We start from the raw sequence: 21,040 nt of genomic DNA, 5'->3' as shown, positions 1-21,040 counted from the left end.
AACATTGCGTGCGCTTTTGAGCACCTGGCATGGTTGTAATATATAAAATAATACTTGTGTCATTACTAAGATAATGACATTTAGCCTGGTTGGATGCTCTACATTTATTTTAAAAATGTGTGGTCATGAGTTATAACTATCTTGCATCACAGTAAAATGTTTCAAAGTATTATCTTACTGATTATGAAGTAGGCACACAGCTCTTTGGAAAAGCTTTTCAATATATGTGCACAGGAATAAATGAATGTCCATTAGGTAATCCATTATTATTTTAGAAGCATATACAGATGTATTAACAATGATTTATGTGGTGTATCTGTTTTGTGTCTGTGGAGGACCTCAGCTGAAAATGTTTGGGAAATTGTTTGTGCATCAGTGGACAAAAACATAGTACTTCTAGATGTACACAGTTAGCCAAACGTACCAAAGTACCAGTCATAAAACATTTAGATTTCTTTGAGATGTGGTGGGAAACTATGTTGTGGAAATTTAAACAAGCTAACTGAGCACATTTAATACAGAAATTTTCATGAAAATTGTATATCAAGGTATTAAAATACAAATACGTACATACTCAGCTAGAAGTTCTGTGCAGAGGGCCATCACGGAACATATTGTCATGGTTGTCTTCGGATGCGAAGCGGTGAGGGACCCAGAAGAGCAGGAAGCAAACGACAAAACGGTGTGCTGGGATGCTTTAATGAAAAATAACAAAAAATAACCTTATAAACTTAGGGCTGGATAAAATTAACAAAGAAACAAATTTAGCGGGGATGACACATACGCACACCTACGACACAGCTTGACAAGAACACAGGGTTGAAATACATAGGCACAAAACAATTACAAACACCTGGGTCACACATGGGAGGAGCACTGGAATGACACAGCAGGTAGAACACATACATAATCACCCGGACAGGACACACAAGGAAAAACACACCCATCCACCCACAACCCCAACAAAACATGACAGAAGTTGACTTGAGAGATGGAAAAAAAAAAAAATGAAACATGCAGTGTGGTTTTGCACAATGCTCGTAAACCTTTGGTTTCCTAAATAGAAACATATATGATCTGGCATCCATATTTGTGCAAATCACATTTTGCTTAATGTACGAGTCCCCCCACTTTTTTCATTCATTCATTGTTTCTGAATTGCTTTGTCCTCACAAGGGTCGTTGGGGGTGCTTTAGCCTATCCCAGCTGAGTTTTGGAATTAAGGTGGGGGACACCCTGGCCATCTGATTGACCAAAATGTGATGTCCACATATATGGATGCCAGGTTGATATGAGGTTAAGTATGTTTTGTTTCGTTTTTTTTAGTAGGCCTTTGAATGGGATTTTGTTAAGGACCACCGCTTCCATGTCTCGCGCTCTCGTAATTCTACCACACTGGCAGTGTTGCGGGCGGCCCGGTGAATGAGTGGTTAGTACGGAAGCCTCACAGTGAAAGAGCTGGGTCCACCTGTGTGGAGTTTGCATGTTCTCCCTTGCATGTTTTTTCTCCAGATACCCCGGTTTCCTCCCACATTCCAAAGACATGGCATGGTAGGCTGATTGGACACTCTAAATTGCCCATAGCTATGACTGTGAGCGTGAATGGTTGTTTGTCTCCTTCCTTGTGCCCTGCGATTGGCTGGCCACCAATTCAGGGTGTCCCCCGCCTCTGGCCGGCCCGAAGTCATTCGGGATAGGCTCCAGCACCCCCCACAACCCCAGTGAGGATAAACCGATTCAGAAAATGAGATGAGATGACAGTGTTGCAGAACGTATTCTTGAACTCGGCGCCATCAATTCTCACTGTTTCGCAGTCCTCAGGGATCCCGACGATTGGTCTACGGTACATACTACTGACTTCCAATGAAATGGGCTAAGCGAGTGTCTCGAATGCGGGAGGGGAGACGGGAGGTGTGGATGTGGCGGCGGGGGAGGATGAAGAGGAGGAGGGAGGCAGGGGAACGATGAGGGAGGGGGTGCGAAGTGTGGGAGGGCCCGTCTGCGCTTCACATCAAGGTTGGTGACGACGATGATGATGAAGAATCCGGCGGATACGGGACATTTAAAGTTCGGGGAGGTGGGGGATGTATTGTCTGGGAGTAGGAGGGGGACGGGTCCAGGTTGTCTCGACTCCCCCCGCCGTCTCTCGCTCATAAAGTCACGCGACAAATGGTCCGCGCCATGTTGCTCTTTGTCACAAACACGCCAAAATGCTGCGGTGGTCAGGTGTGCGTCAAGTCAGCCCTCGCTAGCGCCACTTGGGAATAATTGCTGGTTGTTGTGCGCCCACCCCCACCCCCTCGCTCCTCCCTGCCGCACTGGTTCCGTCTGGCTCGCGCTCAGCTGCTGCGTGTCCCGGGATGACCTGTTGATGTCGGTAGAATGGAGACTGGCAGGGGGAGCGATTTCCCCCATCACCAAAATATTTAAATAAGCCACATTTGGGTGCTTGATAAGCGACATCGCAGACGAGCTACCTCGCCCGCGTAGACAGTAAGTAATCGGCGCGTGTTTGCACATTTTCGGGGGCACTGTCGTGGAAATGTTTTGATTTTGGTTTGATCGCTTGTACACGAGGAGGACGGTGCGCCCAAAATATTTAACAGTTAGCTTTAGCATTTAGCTACTTCGAAAGGCCCGCTGCGGTTAATGGGGGACGACAAACGCTTCTTTCAGCCTCTCCAGACTGTCCGGACAATTTGGATCGACGAGCGATCGGCTTTTAAGCACATTCAGAGTTCATCTTAACCGTACGTCAGAATCGGGTACAACCTTGCGGTTGTCGGGGGTCTCGCTGCCAGCCCGTGCCGCCTCCCTTGCCCTCGCGTCGCCTCCGGTGCCAGCCGACAGTCGGGAGACCCTGGCCGGCTGGTAGACTGGCACCGTGCGGAGTCCTCGTGTGCCCTTATTTATTTACCCAGCATCCCTTTCGGTTAAAAGATATCAGTGCAAATACCATCGGGGGGATGTTTCAATTATAATCACGATGCAATGTGGTTTTGAGTGCAGGAATAAGCAGACACGTCTGCCCTAACTTGATGAGGGCGGCATAGACGTGCAGACGGGCACAGGCGAACCAGGAAATGCCTGCAGAAAGTCAGCATTGTGTGCCAGCTGCAGCAATGACTCCACACTCTCCACAGTCCAGTTTTCATTAAAAAAAAGGCTGCTTCCCTTTTAGAAGTGCTTACTGTCTCTACATCAAGTATATTGTATTAAAAAGCATGCAAGTCATTGGTTTTGAAAAAAAAAATGATGGAAAGCTCTTTAGTATGCCTCATGTTTGACCCACTTTTTCTGTTTTACAGCCAATCTGAGTTGAAAGGCATTATTTTAACTCATTGCCTGCTTTTGACTGCAATGCACGCCCATTTGTTTTATAGTGGAATGCTTGGCTGGAAATGCTCGTCATTCAATGCCATTGACTGCACTAGACGTCCAATCTATTCTGATAGGGGCTCTCCCAGTCAAAATGGATTGCACGCAGCCATTGACGGTGCTAGACGTTCAATCTATTTTTGCTGTCAGCCATGATTCGATGAGATAATTTAAGGGCACCCTGGGATGATCCCCCTTCTTCTCTCCAAGAGTCAATTGCCCCTCCTTGGCGCATAAAGACACATGCACAGTGAACCCTCAGTCACATCTCTTTCACTGTCAGAGGGAACTGTGTAACCCCCCTCCCTGCCCACTCCTCTCTAAACCCAGTGTTTGTGTGTCTTCATGTGCAAGCATGTGTGCTCACTGCGACTGCGGCTCGCCAATCCGTAAACAAGCTGTATTGTCTGTGTGCGAGTCACTGTGCCTTTTGTGGGTTTGTTTGAGTTGGTGTGTGCGCATCTGTGTTTTAGTATGAGGGAGAGGGAGCTCGAGTGAGACAAAGAGAGCATTTCTCTTTACCCTGGAGCTTGGCGAAGTCCCAAATGAAAGGCTTTGGATATGATGGGGCTTCTCTCACCAGCCATTACTGGCCATATTTCCACAATAGTTTGATTTTGTTTGGGTTTAACATTTAAAGAGGGATTTGAGACAGGGGACTATTTAAGTTTCTATATCCAAGTCGATGTAGACTATTGGATGTACATCTGATCCACAACTTAAAATCTAACATTATGAGCAAGAACCACATTTCTAGAGGAGCAAATGTATTGAAACAGACATAACATGGTCTAACATTAATATAACTTAATTTTGCTCCACCAGCATAGCGCATTCTATCTTTGTGATGCTTTCACTGCACCCACTCTGTGTTTTTTGGTTGTTAGGGGTTTACTTTTGTCTGTCCTGTTTTCAGCAGGTAAAAAGCATGTTCAATAGGGTTTAATTCTCTGAGCCTTGACCACTCTCTAAAGTTCCACTTTTTGGCCCAGATGAAATCCTTTCGTTGAGTTAGCAATCTGTTTTGGTATATCTAATGTGGATAATAATTGAATGATCTCTAATTCATTGTGGTCCATTACATATAATGGATTATTCAGATTTTTTTTGTCAGTAAGTAGTACATAGTACGTACAGTATATGCTCCTATAATTTGGAATTTGGATCCCATAGAGGTGCAAAGGCATGAGTGGTTATATTGTATGTGGAGAAGGGAAAAATATTTATTCACCTGTGGTAAATGTCCTAGTGACAGGCCTACAGTGACTTTGAAAGAGTGTAGTACAAGGGGTGCTTGCTTTTGGATGTTTGGTGTACAGTGAATTGAATCATGATATGCGCTGTTTGTCGAAGCCACACAAAAACTGGGAATAATAGCACATGACCCAGTTAACTAAGGACACTGGATTTTATGGTTCATAGAAGACAGAACATAAACCAGGCTTTCATTGAGCTCTGGCAGTGACAGCTCATGAGAGGCCTATGCGACATATAGCATTAATAGAATGTAGAATATCTGCCAAATTTCAAACAAATATAATCTTTTCAAGGGCCAGTCAAACTAATGTATGAAGGCTTGTGTGTGCCATATAGGAAAAGTACATTGAATATGTCATGATACTAAAGTTTTAACTCTTTTTTCCAATGAAATCTTTCAGTGCAATTGACAGAGCTAGACGTCCAATCATGTGGTTATTAATGCTAAATCTATTTTAAGTCTTTAAATGAGTTTATCATGATTAGACATCCAAAAACAAACAACAGAGTATTGATACTTTTGCAATCAAGTTCTAGCTCAGCCCCCAATTTGTAAATAGCCATTGAGAAACCATAAATATGTCCAACAATACATCTACATCCAAAATCTCCCACTTACTTTAATCTTATTAAGAACCACATTTTAAATCAAAAGTTTAGAACAATTGGAAAAAATCTAAACTTAGTGCCATTTTGCACTGCAGTGCAAAGGTGTGTTATTCGGGACAATTCTATGCTTAAAAAGCCAATTTCTTTCTGTGTCTTTTCCCCAAAAGAGCCTTAGTGGGTGTGCATTGGCGCACCATGGCCCAGACGCTCCAGATGGCGATCCCCAACTTTGGCAACAACGTTTTAGAGTGTCTGAATGAGCAGCGGCTGCAGGGTCTTTACTGCGACATCAACGTGGTGGTAAAAGGGCATGCTTTCAAGGTAGGGCTATGCTGCTTTTTCCCCCCTACTAGCAATTCTAACTACATTATCCGAGTTAAAACAATGACATTTGGTAATTAAACATTGTCACCTGTTAATTTCTCTGTTCAATGCTTTTGACTAAACTGTTGTGAAGCTTGGAACGGATTCACCGTAGTTCACTTCAAGTTAATGTGGAAAATTGGTTTTCTATACAAATAAGTTGAGTTTGAGTTGGTTTTTTGGTGTTTGTTTTTTTGAATGAAAAATGTATGTGCAACTTCTTTTGTTGAAGGCTCACCGTGCTGTTTTGGCTGCAAGCAGTTCTTATTTCCGGGACCTCTTCAGCAACAGCAGCAGTAGTGGAGGCTGTAGCAGCAATGAGGCCAGCCCAACAGTGGTGGAGCTTCCACCGGCTGTGCAGCCCCAGAGCTTTCAACAGATTTTGGCCTTTTGCTACACAGGCCGTCTGAGCATGACCGTGGGAGACCAGTTCCTCCTTATGTATACTGCCGGCTTCCTGCAGATCCAACAAATCATGGAAAAAGGCACGGAGTTCTTCCTCAAGGTATGATACGATTGCCGTTCAATTCTATTTGGTGAGTCCTTATGTCTAAGGATGTTGAATTCCCAATCTGGTCAACAAACAGTTGTTCTGAAAAACAGGAAAAAATTAATTATGCATGCATTTTCAAAGTCCCAAATGTACTGTGAGTCAAGTTTTAGTGGCACTAATATAAATATTGTAAAACAAACAAATAACTTCGAGCTTCCTGCATGCTTCAAGCCATTTAGGTGTACTAAATCACTCAATCCTTAAGTATTAAGTATTTCCTGCTCACACAGTCAAGCTTTTTGTCACCCTGAGTGTCTTTTGTAAAAAAAAAAAAGACACAAACATATAACAGGTTATGTACGCTGCCACAAAAATGACACCATCCGAAATATAATCTGATATAGAACTTGTGTCCATGTTCATCTTTAGGTTTCCTCCCCCAGTTGTGATTCCCAGGGTCTAAATACAGAAGAGGCGCCACCCTCTGAGCCTCAAAGCCCCATCACGCAGACCGGTACCGGCGCTGCCCGGCCGGCTCCCTGTTTGACGCCTCTCTCGTTGGTGTCACGTGTGAAGACGGAGCATCCCACGAGCCAACCGGAAGCGACCGCTCATTCAGTAGTCTGCACTCCAGTCGCCAAGCGACTATGGGAGGGTGGCAGCAGCCGTGACGGAGGAGGAGGGGGCTCCAGCACAGGAGGCGGAGCTAGAAAGGCAGCACGTTACTCCCAAGAGGCGGTTCGAGGCAGCGCCATCCAAAGCCCCGCGGCTCTGGGACTGGCCATGGGTATGGGCGCCACTGCAACCAGTCTGGCTGGAATGGTGGCAAGTGGGGGCATGAGTGGTCATATAGGCACCAACGGGACCTCAGGGTCCGGTGCGGGCACGTCAGAGGGCGCCAGCCCAGGCACCTTGAGTACCTACGCTAGTGACTCACCCATTAGCTACCATGATGATGAAGAGGAAGAAGAGGGCACTGAGGACTGTGCTGAAGAGCAGTACAGGCAAATCTGCAACATGTACACAATGTACAGTATGCTCAACATGGGGGCTGTAGGTAATGAACGTTACATTTTTGTCAAATTATTTTTTTGGGTAAAAAAAAAAAGTTTAATTATGGGATGGGCTCTTTGTAAATAGTGTGTAGTAAGCTTCTGATCTTTCAACGTTGTTTCCGTAGCAGCTGGTGAACGAGTCGAAGCTCTTCCCGATCACACAGAAACACGGGGCCGTATGCGTGGCCGAGACCTCACCTGTCTCCCAGCAGAGCTTATTGCCCAGATAGGCAACCGCTGTCATCTCAAACTCTATGAGGAAGGAGATCCTGCTGAGAAACTAGAACTGGTCTCAGGTAAGCTTGCCCAATTTATATGTATTTTATGTACAAAGGGTTTTGGATCCATGCATTATGTGGTTCAATTTCAGCTGGAATTTTCTTCTTTGTCATACTAGAGTCACATAGTGGCCTCATAAAATTAATACATCTAAACAGTCGCCTTGTCATTGTGAGGCAACATCTACTTTGAGGGAAATGTTGACTTGGTTCAACAGACTGTCACAACAGATGTGAAGAGAGGGTTCATCAAATTCATCTCAAAATTGATGAGATTCAAGACTGCATCATATTATTCACAGGCAAATGATGTCATGATTAGCATTAGTACGCCCAACAAAAATGACACCATTTGTCTAAGAAATGTAATTATGAACATTGAGGCGTCATGAATGGCAACAGATGTTTTTGTTAAATTGAAAGAACAAAAAAGATTTTCATTGAAACAAAAATAGAGACACTAAACATCACATTGAAATGTGCATGTGTTGCATTACTAATAATCTGTGTGTGTTCTTACCTAGGTACGTCTGTCTTTATTTCCCGAGCCCAGCTCATGAACTGTCATGTTAGTGCGGGGACCAGACACAAGGTGCTGCTGAGGAGGCTACTGGCTGCCTTCTTTGACAGGTTGCTTCCCACTGGATGCCTCTTTGTTTTCATACTCCAATCATAGGGGTGGATGAACAACTAAAGTTGTTTATTTTGGCCTTCCAATCATGCATTTACTCAGGAATACGCTGGCCAACAGCTGCGGGACAGGCATCCGCTCATCCACCAATGACCCAAGCCGCAAGCCCCTGGACAACAGAGTGCTACATGCAGTCAAATGTGAGCGAACAATTTTAGAGAGAATTCAACTGTCAAACTACCATGCTTACTGCTTATATTGTATTTTTCAGTCAGTCTAAATGTTGCTTTAATGGTTGTCACCAGACTTAATCCACCTCTTAACACAGTTATAGTAATTATCAATACTATATAAAAGGGCATGCAGTTCAGAGTCAATAACAAAAAATATATGCTACAGATAGTCACATTCCAAATATAGTGCAAGTTATGTAAGCATGATTCTAAAGGACTTTGGAAGAGTCCGATAGAGGCTGAAGACCGATTGGGCAAAACTACTAATCCCACGTACGTCAGTAAACTGCAGTGCAGAGCAGCAAAAAATATAAAGTTGCAAAATAAAGAGAATATTTCTCCTGCATTTCTATTACATCCATGTTAGACTCACTGACGACGTGGGTGTACATAAATATGAATATCGATTTAAAAAAAAATTGTGTTTTGTAATTGTCCTCGGAGTATTTGTGGTGGAAATTGACAGTTTTTCTGAGGTTGTTTAGGCCTGAAGAAAAAACTGCTAATGTCTCCCCTTCCTTTCCCCAGTTTACTGCCAGAACTTTGCCACCAGTTTCAAAGAGAGCGAGATGAACGCCATCGCTGCCGACATGTGCACTAATGCCCGGCGAGTGGTCCGCAAGAGTTGGATCCCGAAACTCAAGCTCCTGATCGCCGAAAGCGACGCTTATTCCGCCTTCCTCTCCGATGGCGTTAAAGCAGAGGACGACACCCTGGGCGGTGAGCCGCCTTTTGACCCCACCTCACTGGAAACCTCCGCCGGTGCAGAGTCGGGTGGCTCCTCAGGTGAATCACTACCTGGCGTGAGCGGGGATGTCGGAGCGTTATTTTGAGCAAAGCGCAGTATTTCCCCAGTCGTGCTTGCCTCATCCCCTCTCACATGACTGTCTATATAACACTGCTACGGCTGTAATCGGGACATGGGGGGGGAAAAACCTTTGCTTTTCTGTTCGGACTGTATCACGGAGCGTCTTGAGGGGGAGCATGAGCGGTTTCCCAGCCTTGTCTTTTTAAGGTGTGTAAGCACATTTGTTGTTGCATATTCATAAATACATTCCCAGTAGAGTGGGTGGGATGACTTGATAGCAGAGGTTGGCTGCATGGAAAGTAGTGAGTTTGTTACTGAAAGCTCTTTGAAGCTCTTTCTGCTAGTACCCGGATTATCATATATATTGAATGAATGCTCATTTGACTTTATTAAGCTTTTTGAGTATTTATTTGATAGCCTTAATATTCAATTAAAGTTCATTCGTTCGTAAAGGCAATTTAGCACACGAGCAAGCCGCAGTTATTCATCTTCGTCGCTTTGCCGGTATGTTGAATTGTGTTGTGTCTGAAGACAACGAGGGTAGCAGTACATGACGATGGGTTGCAAATAAATGCTCAAACTACTTTCCATATTTAGCGGTATGCATTGAATGTAAGCCTTGGGGGCATTGCGAGAATGCCTGCTTGTGCGGGTAAATGTTAACTGAAAAAATCTCCTCATTGCATCCACCACTCATCAGTCTTCACGTTCTCTTAGCCCCACCTCAAATGGTTTCGACCAAAATCAACCTTTGTTGTGTTTTTTCTGCGCGGTGTTACCTAAATATATATCCACTTTGTTTTCTATATTTTTAGAAAGCTTGAATGGTGATCAAGAGAGACTGGGAGCAGCATTCTACTTAGATGATTCTAATCAGAATTTTATAGTCAACAGGTAATCAAAGATGGTCCTATTTTTAGAAGAAAAGCTATATTTAAATGCGTACCCACACGTGTGAGCGGGGATGAGGATTGTTTTAAATTCTCAACGTTGTTGTAGGAGGAGGCAACTAATGGGGTGAAGTGCTATTTTTTACAGTAAAAAGAGGAATGATAACGCACCACAGCACCCCAATGGCATAACGTTATAATAGTTAGTATATTAATAGGATGGAATGAGCAGTAGAACTGCTATTTTTTGAAACATTTCATCGTCTGTTCATGAGCTCAAAAGAAGCAAGACTTGATGATTTCAGATAGTTTGACCTTTTTGAAAATGTTGTGCAGGGAAGTAATGGCCCCCAATTAAATGACTACTGTACTTTGTATTCAAATCATGTTACGGGTGGGGAAAAACTGGTTACATTTTGTAACTGAAATGCAAAATAACCAGAGGTAATATTTGTGGAATATTGGAACGTGCCTTTTAAATGGAAATCAATAAAGGGTTAGGATGGAGGAGTTTAAAGCAATATCGCTCCAGTTCAAATGTTGTTTTTGTGTGTATGGATGTATGTGCAGGAGAATCTGTGTGTTTCGGTAGTGGGTACATGTAGCTGGTGGCTTATATTTTGAAGGTCCCTTCATATGAAGCAGGGTGGAGGTTTTTGCACCTTAGGGAGAGGGACTGGTGGTTTGTGCACCTTAATGAGAAGTGTTTTGTCACTATAGAACCCATTTAGATAGATTTTGTCATTACCCCCGACCCCTGCACATCTGCACGTTCCCATTTTAAATGTCAAGACTGATGAATTTAAGGTTCCTGATATCACGTGACTTTGTTACTCAATCATATGTGCGGCTCATTCAAGTTGAAAGTGTGCGTGTGCGTTTTCAGGAATATCCTCACAGCTCCAACAGTTCAGGTATGAAGGTTGTTTTTTTTCCCTCCTCAAGACAGTTGCAGTGTAAATGGGAGTGGCTTGCTACGGTTCATTTTTAATTGTCCTACGCAGCGCAACCTCACTTAGATAAGCAGCAAATGATAGCGACACGCCACCTTATCCTTTTGAAACGACAAGAATGTGTGTTGTGAGATTTTAAAAAAAACATGCAAACAAAGATGCAGTACTTTGGGATTAAGCAGTAAATAACTACAAAACCTCATATGTGCACTCCACTTACCTCTGCAGGATCTTTTGAAGACTGTTGTGCTTCCAGGTGTCTCGTTCACCTTCACAGCATTGGCAGTGTTGTTTTTGGACTCCACTTTGAAATTCTTGCAAACTCTTTTGCCATGTTGTTTTCCAACTGTTCTTTTTTTTTTATTTGCCATCTGTTTTTAAATGACCTCATAATATGGGATCAGAAACATTTTGGGGATTGAACATAATTGTGTAAGAATTTTGTTAACCAAGACTGGCAAACTCCTAAAACCGAGGATAATTGTGACGAGAGACACTTGTTTAATAAGGATGCATAGACATACTTATCTAGATTCATTTTGGAGCCATGAGTCATTGACTTAAAGGGCAGTAGCAGCTGTGATTCAGCACTATTTTCAAAGAGGAAAGCATTTCCTTGCTTTTACGTCAGCAGTCCGCTCAGAATGCATTCAATATTCGGCTCTGGCCTCTCCAACTACAAACTCGGTTTTAGGGTTTTTCAAGGTGAAACTTAATGTGATAGCCTTTGCCAATAATGTGTCATTTTTTTCTTTTTTCTTTTTTACTTTCTTCCTTTTCAAAATGTGTTCACACTTCACACATGTAGACCTACAGACTTGAACGGATAAGGTGTGGTATAGCATGGAGATACTTGTGTCACACAATGGTACATATATAAATATGATATATACTGTACATGTATAGACGAATACTGTATATAATGCATAGACACGCGTAGAGGTAAGATTGTTTGTTGTACACTCACAGCATGAGGTATATCAAGTATTTACCCTGAAACGGCGCTGCTTGTTCACAAACCTCGCAGTACTGGCCTGGCTCCTTTGCTCCTTGCCCCCATGTACATCCCCCATTAGCACCGGTCCACCTCTTCTGTGTTCCAAGTGCCAATAACTTTGTGAAAGCCCTGTAACTGTGATCCAACATTATCGACGGTAATTGCACATTAACAAGCTGTAAAATAAAGACAACGTCTCCAAAAGGATTCAAAGATGAATATCTTAATAAAGGATTTGTAACAATTTGTCCCTTCAACTTTGTTTTCATTTTGCCATGTGTTTTGCTCTATATTTGTAGTAATCAATGTGTAAAATACCACTAACCACTATTGTTGGAATAAAGTAAAACTGTGCACATTTCCTAGAGAACTGTCTATATGACAATATTTACTCATTTATTCATCATTAACATAAAGTACCGTATTTTCACAACTATAAGGCGCACTTAAAAGTCTTAAATTTTCTCCAAAATAGACAGGGTGCCTTATAATCCAGTGTGCTTTATATATGGGAAAAAAATAAAAGTGTCATTCATTGAGGGTGCGCCTTATAATGCAGTGCGCCTTATAGTCGTGAAAATACGGTACATTAATTAAATACGGTATATCAATTTATGATAATTGCTTTGTGTGTGCGCGTGTGGTTACCAGTGAAGAGGAAAAAGTAATCCAGTAATATGATCTACACTTTCATTTCTTCTATATATGAGTATATAGCAATCAAGTGTTGCATTCCCTGTAAAACAAACAACACAATTAACACAATATTTATAAGATAGTCTTGCCATCTGTAGGTCAATTAAAAGAATGCATTCAACTCAGTCATCTGAGCAGTAGAACTGCTAAATTGACTTTATCTGTGAAAACAAAACATGTTCTTTTGGGCATGTCAAACATTGACAATGTGTCCCAAAGGGCATATTTACTTTAGGAGTAAGGAAAATCTAGCCTGAGTTCATATTTTCATCGAAAGGCATTATACTCAGCAAAAAAATAACTTTCCTCTTTCAAGATGGTGAATATGCAACTGATGCTCAATTCCCTGAATAATTATTTGTTGAAATGTTTACACATATTTGCATACGTAACGAAAAAGAAGGCCAAAGTAGAGATTTAGATGATGAAGTATCGATGTTCTAACCACTCAATTAAATTGACAATATATATATTCGGATGCAGTTGTAGGTTTGCAAACAAGAGCTGCGACTCAGAAAAAAAAACTACCAGACAATCCAGTGTGCATTCTCTCAGTTTTTTTAAATTTATTTTTTGTTCTTTAGGAAGATTTCTGTTTGGAATTACAAAATGCACTGGTAGAAATTGTGGTGAGATAGGTTGAGAGTGATAAGAGAGATAAGAGTGTGAAAGAGAGAAAAGGATAGAGTGAGAGAGAAAGATCAGAGTTTCCAACAGCCAGTAGTAATACGTATCGACAAAACACATCATTGAATTGGAACTTTCCTCCGTTTACCCCACCCCAGCCCCCCCATTATTCTCGGACGTCTTCAACATTCAGTTGTATTGTGCCTAAAGCCCATATCACAGGGGAAAAGAAAGAAAGAAAGGAAGGAAGAAAGAAAGAAAGAAAGAAAAAAAGGCTCACCAGTCTCTTTTGTGTTTTGATCCCATTTTTTTTGGTCCTTTTTGTAACATTTTTTGTTCTCAAAAATAGAAGAAAAAAGTTGCCTTTAAAAACATCTATATTTATATATCTTTTTTTTAATATCTATGGATTCATAGTCTGTTTTTCTTTTATGTCCTGAAGATGACTTAACCCACAGTGTGGCATGCACATAGCACATGCAGTTCTTGAACTAGATATTAATCAAACTTTTTTTCAACATTTCCTTTTTTTTTTAAAAAACAAAACAAAAACAAACAAAAAGTTTTCCTCTCATTTGCACTTTTTTTAACATTGTTATTTGCAGACTTGGTGTGAATAGTTAGTGTGGATTTCACTGCAGCATAGATAAAGAAAAAAAAAAGGATGCTGTGTGATCACAGCGTACCATTCATTTTGACCCATGCGTACGCACACCATTATATTTTTCACATTTTCACACACGCACAAAAAAAAAAATCCACAATAAACAGGGGAGATCAAGGGTTGTTCTGCACAAAGAGCAAAATGCAACCACATTTTTAGACAGAAAGCAAAAGTATGCTACCACTGTAAAATGTAAAAAAAAAAAATCACAAGCACAAACATACACACACACCCACCCACACACATAACCAGACACAACAAGTATTCGCTACATACCTTGTGTGCTATCTCATTCTAAAGTGTTGTGGAAAAAATACTTGCCCGTGACATTCCGCTGAGGTTGGAAAGACACTGATAGGTTGGTCTTTTTTTTTGACTTTTTTCCCCCTTTGCTTATAGTTTTTCATCTGCATTCTGTGGTCAATATGTGATCGATGTCAACTTAAAACTGAAAACAGTTCCAATGTACATTTAACATCAAGAATGGTGAAACCGGTGATTGTGAAACTTGTTAGTTCGAGGCACAGAAAGAAATTCCATATATACACGTGAGTGATACAAAGCAGTTTTTTTTGTTTGTTTGTTTTCTTGGACCATATCAAAGCTCAATAAACCAACTGACCTTGTATAATTCACTTCCCTGTGTGGGCTAAAACCGACAAAGCAGCCTTTAGCAATGGCAGATAGAGCTCAAACGGTTCCTTGACCTACAAGATTTTCAAGGGAAGGCAGCGGAACGCTATCGTGAAGGTAACAGGTGGAACTGCCAAGATGGAAATTTGGAAAATGAGAAGCATTTTTTTAACCCGTGTCTTGATCAACTAATTAGATGAAAAACGTCCTGCCAAGTCTCAATTTTCAACTGCTAAACATAAGCTGTCAAAAGCTGATGGCCTTACGTCTGTCCAAATGACACCTGAAACGAAAGAGAATGTAATTAAGTGAATAGTGAGTTTTGAGAAGTTGACCAAAAATCATATCCGGTATACTTTTTAAGGCTTATTGAGGCTGGGTCCAGCACCGTTTTACACAAATTAAAATTGGAAATACAGAGGAATCTCCAGCATGGAACATTCGAAAGGTTGCAATCAAAAAAAATCTAGAAAAATAGAGAATGATGAACGTCAATAGAGATATTTAGCCATGCAGTTAGCCATCTCCACTTTAAGAATGTAAGTAGAACTATATGTTGTATAGTACTATTAATGACAAAAGACTTCAATAACAGTTAGTAAACTGTTATTAAATTTTATATGTCACAGTCTCATTTTTGCTGCAGTGCTCCTCCAGATCAGAACATTTGGCTGACAATCACATGCTAAAAAAGTAAATAAATACTGGATACCTCCTATTTTTTTAATATTTGTGTGTTTTTGTTGAGCAGTGTTGAAAATGTATGAATTAACTACAGATTTGATTGAGTTCATCTTGGAGGCTCCAGTGTACCCTTGAAAAAAAATAAAACGGAGCGCCTAAAGTGTGCTATAACTGTCTGAAAATTTGGCGCGCAAAATATCATCCATCTACGACTCCACATGACTTTCATATATGGTCAAAGAAAACAAGTTTCTCCCCATTCTCCACCTTTTTCGCCATCTGTTTCTCTCCAAAGTTTCTGCAAGAGCTTGGAAAAGTTCCCAAGAAGGAGGAATGCTGCCAGATCCACTTTACCCTGCTTGCCAGTTTATCATAGTAAGATTATCACCATTTTTTTTAGAAAAACTGTGAAGAAAAAAAGTGCATTTCCATCTATATGAGTGGCAGGCATTTGGCACACAACATAGAGACACACAAGCAAAAAAATCCCTTTTCACCCCCTCAGAATGACATGACGTTTCTCGTCGACTCTTTGAGTGAATAAGATTTAAGAAGAGGAATGTTAAAAACGGGGAGAAGGAGAGAGAAACTCAAAAGGTAATACTATTGCACCCCGAAACGGGAGAAACCTACAGGCTACAACAGGAGGAAAAATATCCGTCCCCCTTACGTACAATAGACTCTCATTGTTGCTAACAGTATCTTTTTTCTATTTTTTTCTTTTTTAAATCATTCATGCAGGATCACACAGGCTTTACAAGTGTTAAAAAAGCTGTGTGGGTTGCAAAAGAAGATTCAAGCTTGAGTGTTTTGAAGAAGAAGCGGAAGAAAGAGAAGAAATTCTGCAGGAGACGGGTTCGGCGGTTAAACCCATCATCACTTTTGTTTTTTCTTCATCGCGGCATAGCATGGTGGGAATATTCTGTTTCCGGCTGAAGGGGCTGCCTCCACCAATAGGGGTTAACATTCTCGGGCTCCATCCTTCCCGTGTTGACACCCCCACGTAGGGTAAAGCCTCTCGCCTCATACAGGCGGCGGACCCATGGTCAGTTTTTTTGTTCTCATTTAAAAACAAAGATGATAAAACTCATCAATACACATCGGGGCGGATAGGTGCGTTTAGAATTGACTTCCTTTCAAACTAATAATTCAAATTAGCTTCAGGAAGCCCCCCAAAAAGAACTTTTTGTGTCTGTAAAGTGTCTTTTCATTTTTTTTTTTGGGAGTCGCAACTCTTGACATCTTGTAATTGGCTGTAGCTCTTAACCAGAGGCAGAATTCTCCTAATTTGCATCCTTCAAAAGGTGCAATTTGTCAATTGATGAACATAACATCAATCAATATTTAGTACCTCTTTCTGCATTTTTTTTTTCTCTCTCTCCATTTGTGCATGAGCATTCTTGTTTCATTTATTCACCGTGACATTTCCGGCACATTCCAAGGATGGAAGATAGAGAGAGAGGCTGATGTCATGTTAGTCCACATACTGTACTGGTGTCCTTTCTTACACCCGACCCTCCCCCTCCTCCCTAGCGTCCCCCAAGGCTAGCGCCAGTCGTCCTGCTCCTTGTCGCAATAGGGTTCATGCAGGCCCTTGCGGGGCCCTCGCGGGTGTCCCCCTGCGGGTGGGACCTTGTGAGGCCCACTATGTTGGGGTCCATGGAGATGTGTGGAAGGCGATGACGAGCGGTAACCGTTGGGGAGGCGACGCTGGACGGGGGGTTGCACTTGGACCTGATGGGGCCCGGTCAAGGGAGTGGTGGAAGGGGGCACGTGGTGGACGGTCCTAGGTGAGGTACGGTTTGGCGGAGGGTGTGGGGGCAAAGGGTGAGGATGGGGGTTGTTAACAGGATGCAGGTTGCGTGTTTGCTGTTGAGGAGGAGGTGGCAGCGGGTGGCCGGCCAAGGGGTGCGCTTGGGGGTTGCCGCCAGGGTCATGGGCAGGTGGTTCTTGGTGGGGCACGTAGTTTTGGTTGTAAAAGCAGCCATCCCCTTCTATAGATCCACCGTCTGCGTCTGCCCAGCGTAATGGGGGGTGAGGACCCTGACGGGGCAAGCCGTGGTGGGCCGGGGGCACTCCGGAGAGAGGAGCTTGACCTTGAGGGGCATCGGGAGATAATCGGCGGGGTGCCGGGGCCGGCGCCCGCCCCGGCGGCCCCGCGGGTTGGGACGGCACGCCCTTACGGACTACGGGGGAGTACGTAATGTGAGGGCGGGGAGTCGCCGGCGTCTGGGGTAACTGACGGCGGCCTCGGCGCGGGGTGCTAGTCCCGGAGGTGGATGGAACTGGACTTCCACTGACTGAACTACTGCCCTACACGAAAAGTGAAATAAAGCAAATAAAAAGTACGAACAAACCACAAATTCGACGACAGGACATGTAGTCGAGGATGGAAGATGAGAATTCAGAAGGAGGGAAAGGAAGCACGTAAAGACAAGCACATTAAAAGCACAAGTAATGCCAGTGTAGAAAAGGAAAAGAATCAGTGCAAAGGGTGTGGGTGGAAAAGACATGCCATGCAGAAAAGAGAAAACAAGAGAAGGAAAAGGGTTGAATTCTGGAACATCCACTGTGGTACAGAATAAATATATGTATTTTACATTTGATATGTTTTACATCTTAAATTGTGCAGATTTACATTGCAAGAGGTCCGTGGCTCATTCCTTCTACATTTCTAGTAACCTCTGATATGAAAAGGTACATTTATTATAGCAATGCAACTTAAAATATAATACCCATCTTTTGAGATATTTAAATCCTTGGGTCAGGATTTGAAATAATACAAATAATAACATTTTCACGATACTCTTAATGAACGAGATTGATCCATATAGAAATTTGGTATGGCACTTAACTGGAAAATCATCTCTTTCGAAACTTTAAGTAGTATATTTGATGCACACGGCTGAAATGGAAATACAGTTACCGTTTTTGTAATTAAGATTAATTTACGTTGGAATGGAGGAAACGGGAAGGAAGAGAGGAATTTAGATACAGCATTCCAATGAACAAATATACAGTACTATATGTATGCATATTTGTTAATATAAATCAGAGTTGACTCATTTCATACTGTATCTGTGTAGTGCACATTCACAACATTCCGTGCATCATCCAATACAAGCTCTGTAACAATCATCAAATAATAATAATGAGTAAATCCAAGTCATTTATAGTAAAAAAAAATGGGCATTGACATCTTTGCAAAGGTCATTTTGAAGTATAGCTCTTGTATTGGACGAGTGATTGAATTTATATGCCAATGCAAGTAAATGATACATTCAATGATCATTATTTTACTTGGATTTGCATATTTTTGAGTATCGACTGTGATAGTGAGCGAATTCCACTGTTTTGCCATTGCCGTGCTTTGCATGAGAAAATCCATTGTGCGATTATGAAATTGTTGAAAAGCCCACCTGTCTGTGTGTCATGCATTCTCGACCCTCGCTGGGGGATCGCGACCACCGAGGATCCCTTTCTCGCTCCCTCTCCCTGTCGGGATCTCTGTCGCGAGAATGCTTGCGGCCATACTCGCCTCCTCGCTCCGGAACGTAGCGTTCCTTGTCAATGGAACCGTGGTGGTGGTGATGATGGTGATGGTGCTTACGGTCTTTGGACCTGCCTCGATCTCTGTCCCGATCCCTGTCCTTCGATATCACGTCGCCAGATGGGATGTCTGTGCCAAGACCCGATAATATGGAATTACTCATTATATTTTACAACAGAAATTGTTTTGAAGAAATCAGGGCAAAAAATTAATACATTGAAAAAAATACCAGAAACAATTTCTGATTATTATGAATTGAAAGATAGTTTGTTTGACTGTGACGCCTCCAACCTGGGCCAGCCTCTGTGTAGCGACACAATGACCTCTCCGAGGCACGATGACTGCGCTCTTTTCTCCTGTGACCGTGTCTGGAAACTCGACCTTCTTCCGGTATCACTTGCTCCATGCTGTAAACATCTGGGCCTCCTTTTTCTCTGCTGCCACGTCCTGACCTGCTGTGACCTAATGATGAGGCCGAGCGTTTCATTGGGCTGTTGTCACTGATGGTCTGCGGAAGAAAGAAGGTGGGACACATGCTGGGAGATTCCTTTTTTCACCATATGTTGACTTTGGCATTGTTCTTTCAAGCTTGGCACTGAGGGAGGGTTTAAATCAGGACATGTTTTAAAACTTAACGGTTTATATGCAACTGGTTTGTTGTGTGATTCACAAACAAGAACCAAGTCATCTAGCATGGGAAACTTACTTTGCCTGAATATCACACTGGCTACAACAAGGGTGTCAGACTCGGGTTGGTTCGCGGGCCGCGTTAACGTCAATTTTAGATATAATATTTAGAATTTTTTTAATAAATGGATTAAAAGAACTGGATTAAAAGCCCTGAATATTCAGTTTTTTTATAGATCTAAAACAATGTTTATTTTTGCTTTTTTTAAATATTTGTAGATTTTACAAGATGATTTTTAGACTGAAAACAGAAAAAAATGATTAAAAAATTACAATTATTGATTTAAAAGGGGAGAAATCAGGAAATGTAATATACATCTATACTCTTGATTTTAATTTGATCCTAAAACAGAAAGTCGGCACTCATGATTTACTTTCCCGGGCCACACAAAATGATGCGGCGGGCCAGATTTGGCCCCCGGGCCGCCACTTTGACACTTGGGCTACAACTTTACTCTTATGTCATTATAACACTGTGAAAAGCTCAGAGGGAAGGAATGCATCACATTTCAATAAGAAATACAAAAGGAAATCAGAGATGATGGCAAACAGCCATGCCTTTCATGCTTCTGTAGGTTTTTAAAGAAAAGCAAGGGCATTGAAGGGTCAGTGTAACCAACTACAAATGCTAAAACCGCCAGACATGGCATAATCCAGGCCTCAGTATAATTCCTGCTCCCTTACATTGTGCTTTTCTGCAGCCATGCAGGCAGCATGAGACTTGCCTGCTTACTTGACCTGCGTGCCTACATTTTCTAAAAAGTTGATATGTAAAAAAATCAAAATAAAAAAACACTACATGGACAACAGTAATATGAGACCTGGCAACGACACAGAAAATGAGTTAAATATACATTAAGAATATGCACAGAACTATTCACGTGTTGCTTACATGTGTTCTGAATTTCTTGCTCTTGCCTCAGACTAATGATTAAATAATTCAAACTATGTCCTGAATTGTCCAAATGGATAAATTAGTAGGTGTTATTGTCCATGTAGTGCACATAAATAGAGCACCAGATGATCTGACCTTTAAAAGGAGTAGTGGAACTGACAATCCTAGCATTATGCCAGCCGCTTTTAAATCTCTCCTTATCTCACTAAAGACATGCGTCCGTTAACACACCCACTTGCAGTACATTTAAATTTGCATGCAGATCAGCAGGTATGAATGGAAACAAAAAAAGCAAAAACATTCATTAAAAAGCACAAGAACATTAAGGCAATGATAGAGAGAACACCGACAGCAGAAAGACAGATAGAGAGCCTATCAGTTAAAAAGTTGCATTTTTGTTAATGACGAGATGTAACGTGCTAAATAACTAGCCAACCAATAAGCTCAAGATGCTAGGATAATTTATGAACGTGACAATAGATGATCTCATGCTGAATAACATTACATTGGTGGAATTTGATTAAATGAGACAAACATGTCAGAGAATAATGTAATAGAAAACTATTGGTGCTTTTCTTCCTAAAGTGACCACAGATTAGTATGGTGAACCAAGAATTAAATCATTTTATGTATTAATATAATCAATCATTACGCCTTAA

General features: G+C 41.8%; 3 protein-coding genes across 31 annotated transcripts in view; 1 reads left to right on the top strand and 2 right to left on the bottom strand.

The window, feature by feature from the left end:
* LOC144089068 (thyroid hormone receptor alpha) overlaps positions 1 to 2,916 on the bottom strand; it is a 68,207-nt gene extending 65,291 nt beyond the window's left edge. For 9 of the 10 annotated variants that reach the window (XR_013304998.1, XR_013304995.1, XR_013304996.1 and 6 more), the window contains exons 1-2: positions 2,773 to 2,916; positions 571 to 695 (exon numbers count right to left, since the gene is read on the bottom strand). The gene's annotated coding sequence lies outside the window, so the exon portion shown is untranslated. The remainder of the gene's footprint in view (positions 1 to 570; positions 696 to 2,772) is intronic. The other variant, XM_077619910.1, reaches the window with a different exon arrangement.
* nacc1a (nucleus accumbens associated 1, BEN and BTB (POZ) domain containing a) lies at positions 2,098 to 12,189 on the top strand. 2 transcript variants are annotated; one of them, XM_077619905.1, is made up of 8 exons: positions 2,098 to 2,493; positions 5,412 to 5,565; positions 5,840 to 6,112; positions 6,530 to 7,157; positions 7,284 to 7,451; positions 7,958 to 8,063; positions 8,167 to 8,264; positions 8,826 to 12,189. In XM_077619905.1, the coding sequence occupies exons 2-8, from the start codon at positions 5,440 to 5,442 to the stop codon at positions 9,128 to 9,130; spliced, it is 1,704 nt and encodes a 567-aa protein (XP_077476031.1). In that variant the 5' UTR covers positions 2,098 to 2,493; positions 5,412 to 5,439; the 3' UTR covers positions 9,131 to 12,189. The 2 variants fall into 2 exon arrangements, with proteins under 2 accessions (XP_077476031.1, XP_077476030.1); XM_077619904.1 differs by having other exon boundaries at positions 2,099 to 2,493; positions 7,281 to 7,451.
* A 994-nt stretch (positions 12,190 to 13,183) lies between these two features.
* The window catches only part of cacna1aa (calcium channel, voltage-dependent, P/Q type, alpha 1A subunit, a), a 60,105-nt gene continuing 52,248 nt past the window's right edge, over positions 13,184 to 21,040 (bottom strand). For 18 of the 19 annotated variants that reach the window (XM_077619899.1, XM_077619882.1, XM_077619891.1 and 15 more), the window contains 3 exons: positions 19,091 to 19,307; positions 18,669 to 18,928; positions 13,184 to 17,562 (listed from right to left, as the gene is read on the bottom strand). In XM_077619899.1, coding sequence (XP_077476025.1) covers positions 16,795 to 17,562; positions 18,669 to 18,928; positions 19,091 to 19,307 — 1,245 coding nt within the window. In that variant the 3' untranslated portion in view covers positions 13,184 to 16,794. The remainder of the gene's footprint in view (positions 17,563 to 18,668; positions 18,929 to 19,090; positions 19,308 to 21,040) is intronic. The other variant, XM_077619896.1, reaches the window with a different exon arrangement.

This window comes from Stigmatopora argus, chromosome 14 (assembly GCF_051989625.1).
Source record: "Stigmatopora argus isolate UIUO_Sarg chromosome 14, RoL_Sarg_1.0, whole genome shotgun sequence".
NCBI lineage: Eukaryota > Metazoa > Chordata > Actinopteri > Syngnathiformes > Syngnathidae > Stigmatopora > Stigmatopora argus.
Note: the sequence above shows the minus strand (reverse complement) of the source record. Positions and strands in the feature narration are given on the sequence as shown.

Excerpts from the sequence above, each read along its gene's own strand:
- nacc1a (XM_077619904.1), top strand. The coding sequence starts at position 5,440 with ATGGCCCAGACGCTCCAGATGGCGATCCCCAACTTTGGCAACAACGTT. Across the intron at positions 5,566-5,839 it reads TAAAAGGGCATGCTTTCAAG|GCTCACCGTGCTGTTTTGGC; the intron begins GTAGGGCTATGC and ends CTTTTGTTGAAG. Across the intron at positions 7,452-7,957 it reads GAAACTAGAACTGGTCTCAG|GTACGTCTGTCTTTATTTCC; the intron begins GTAAGCTTGCCC and ends GTTCTTACCTAG.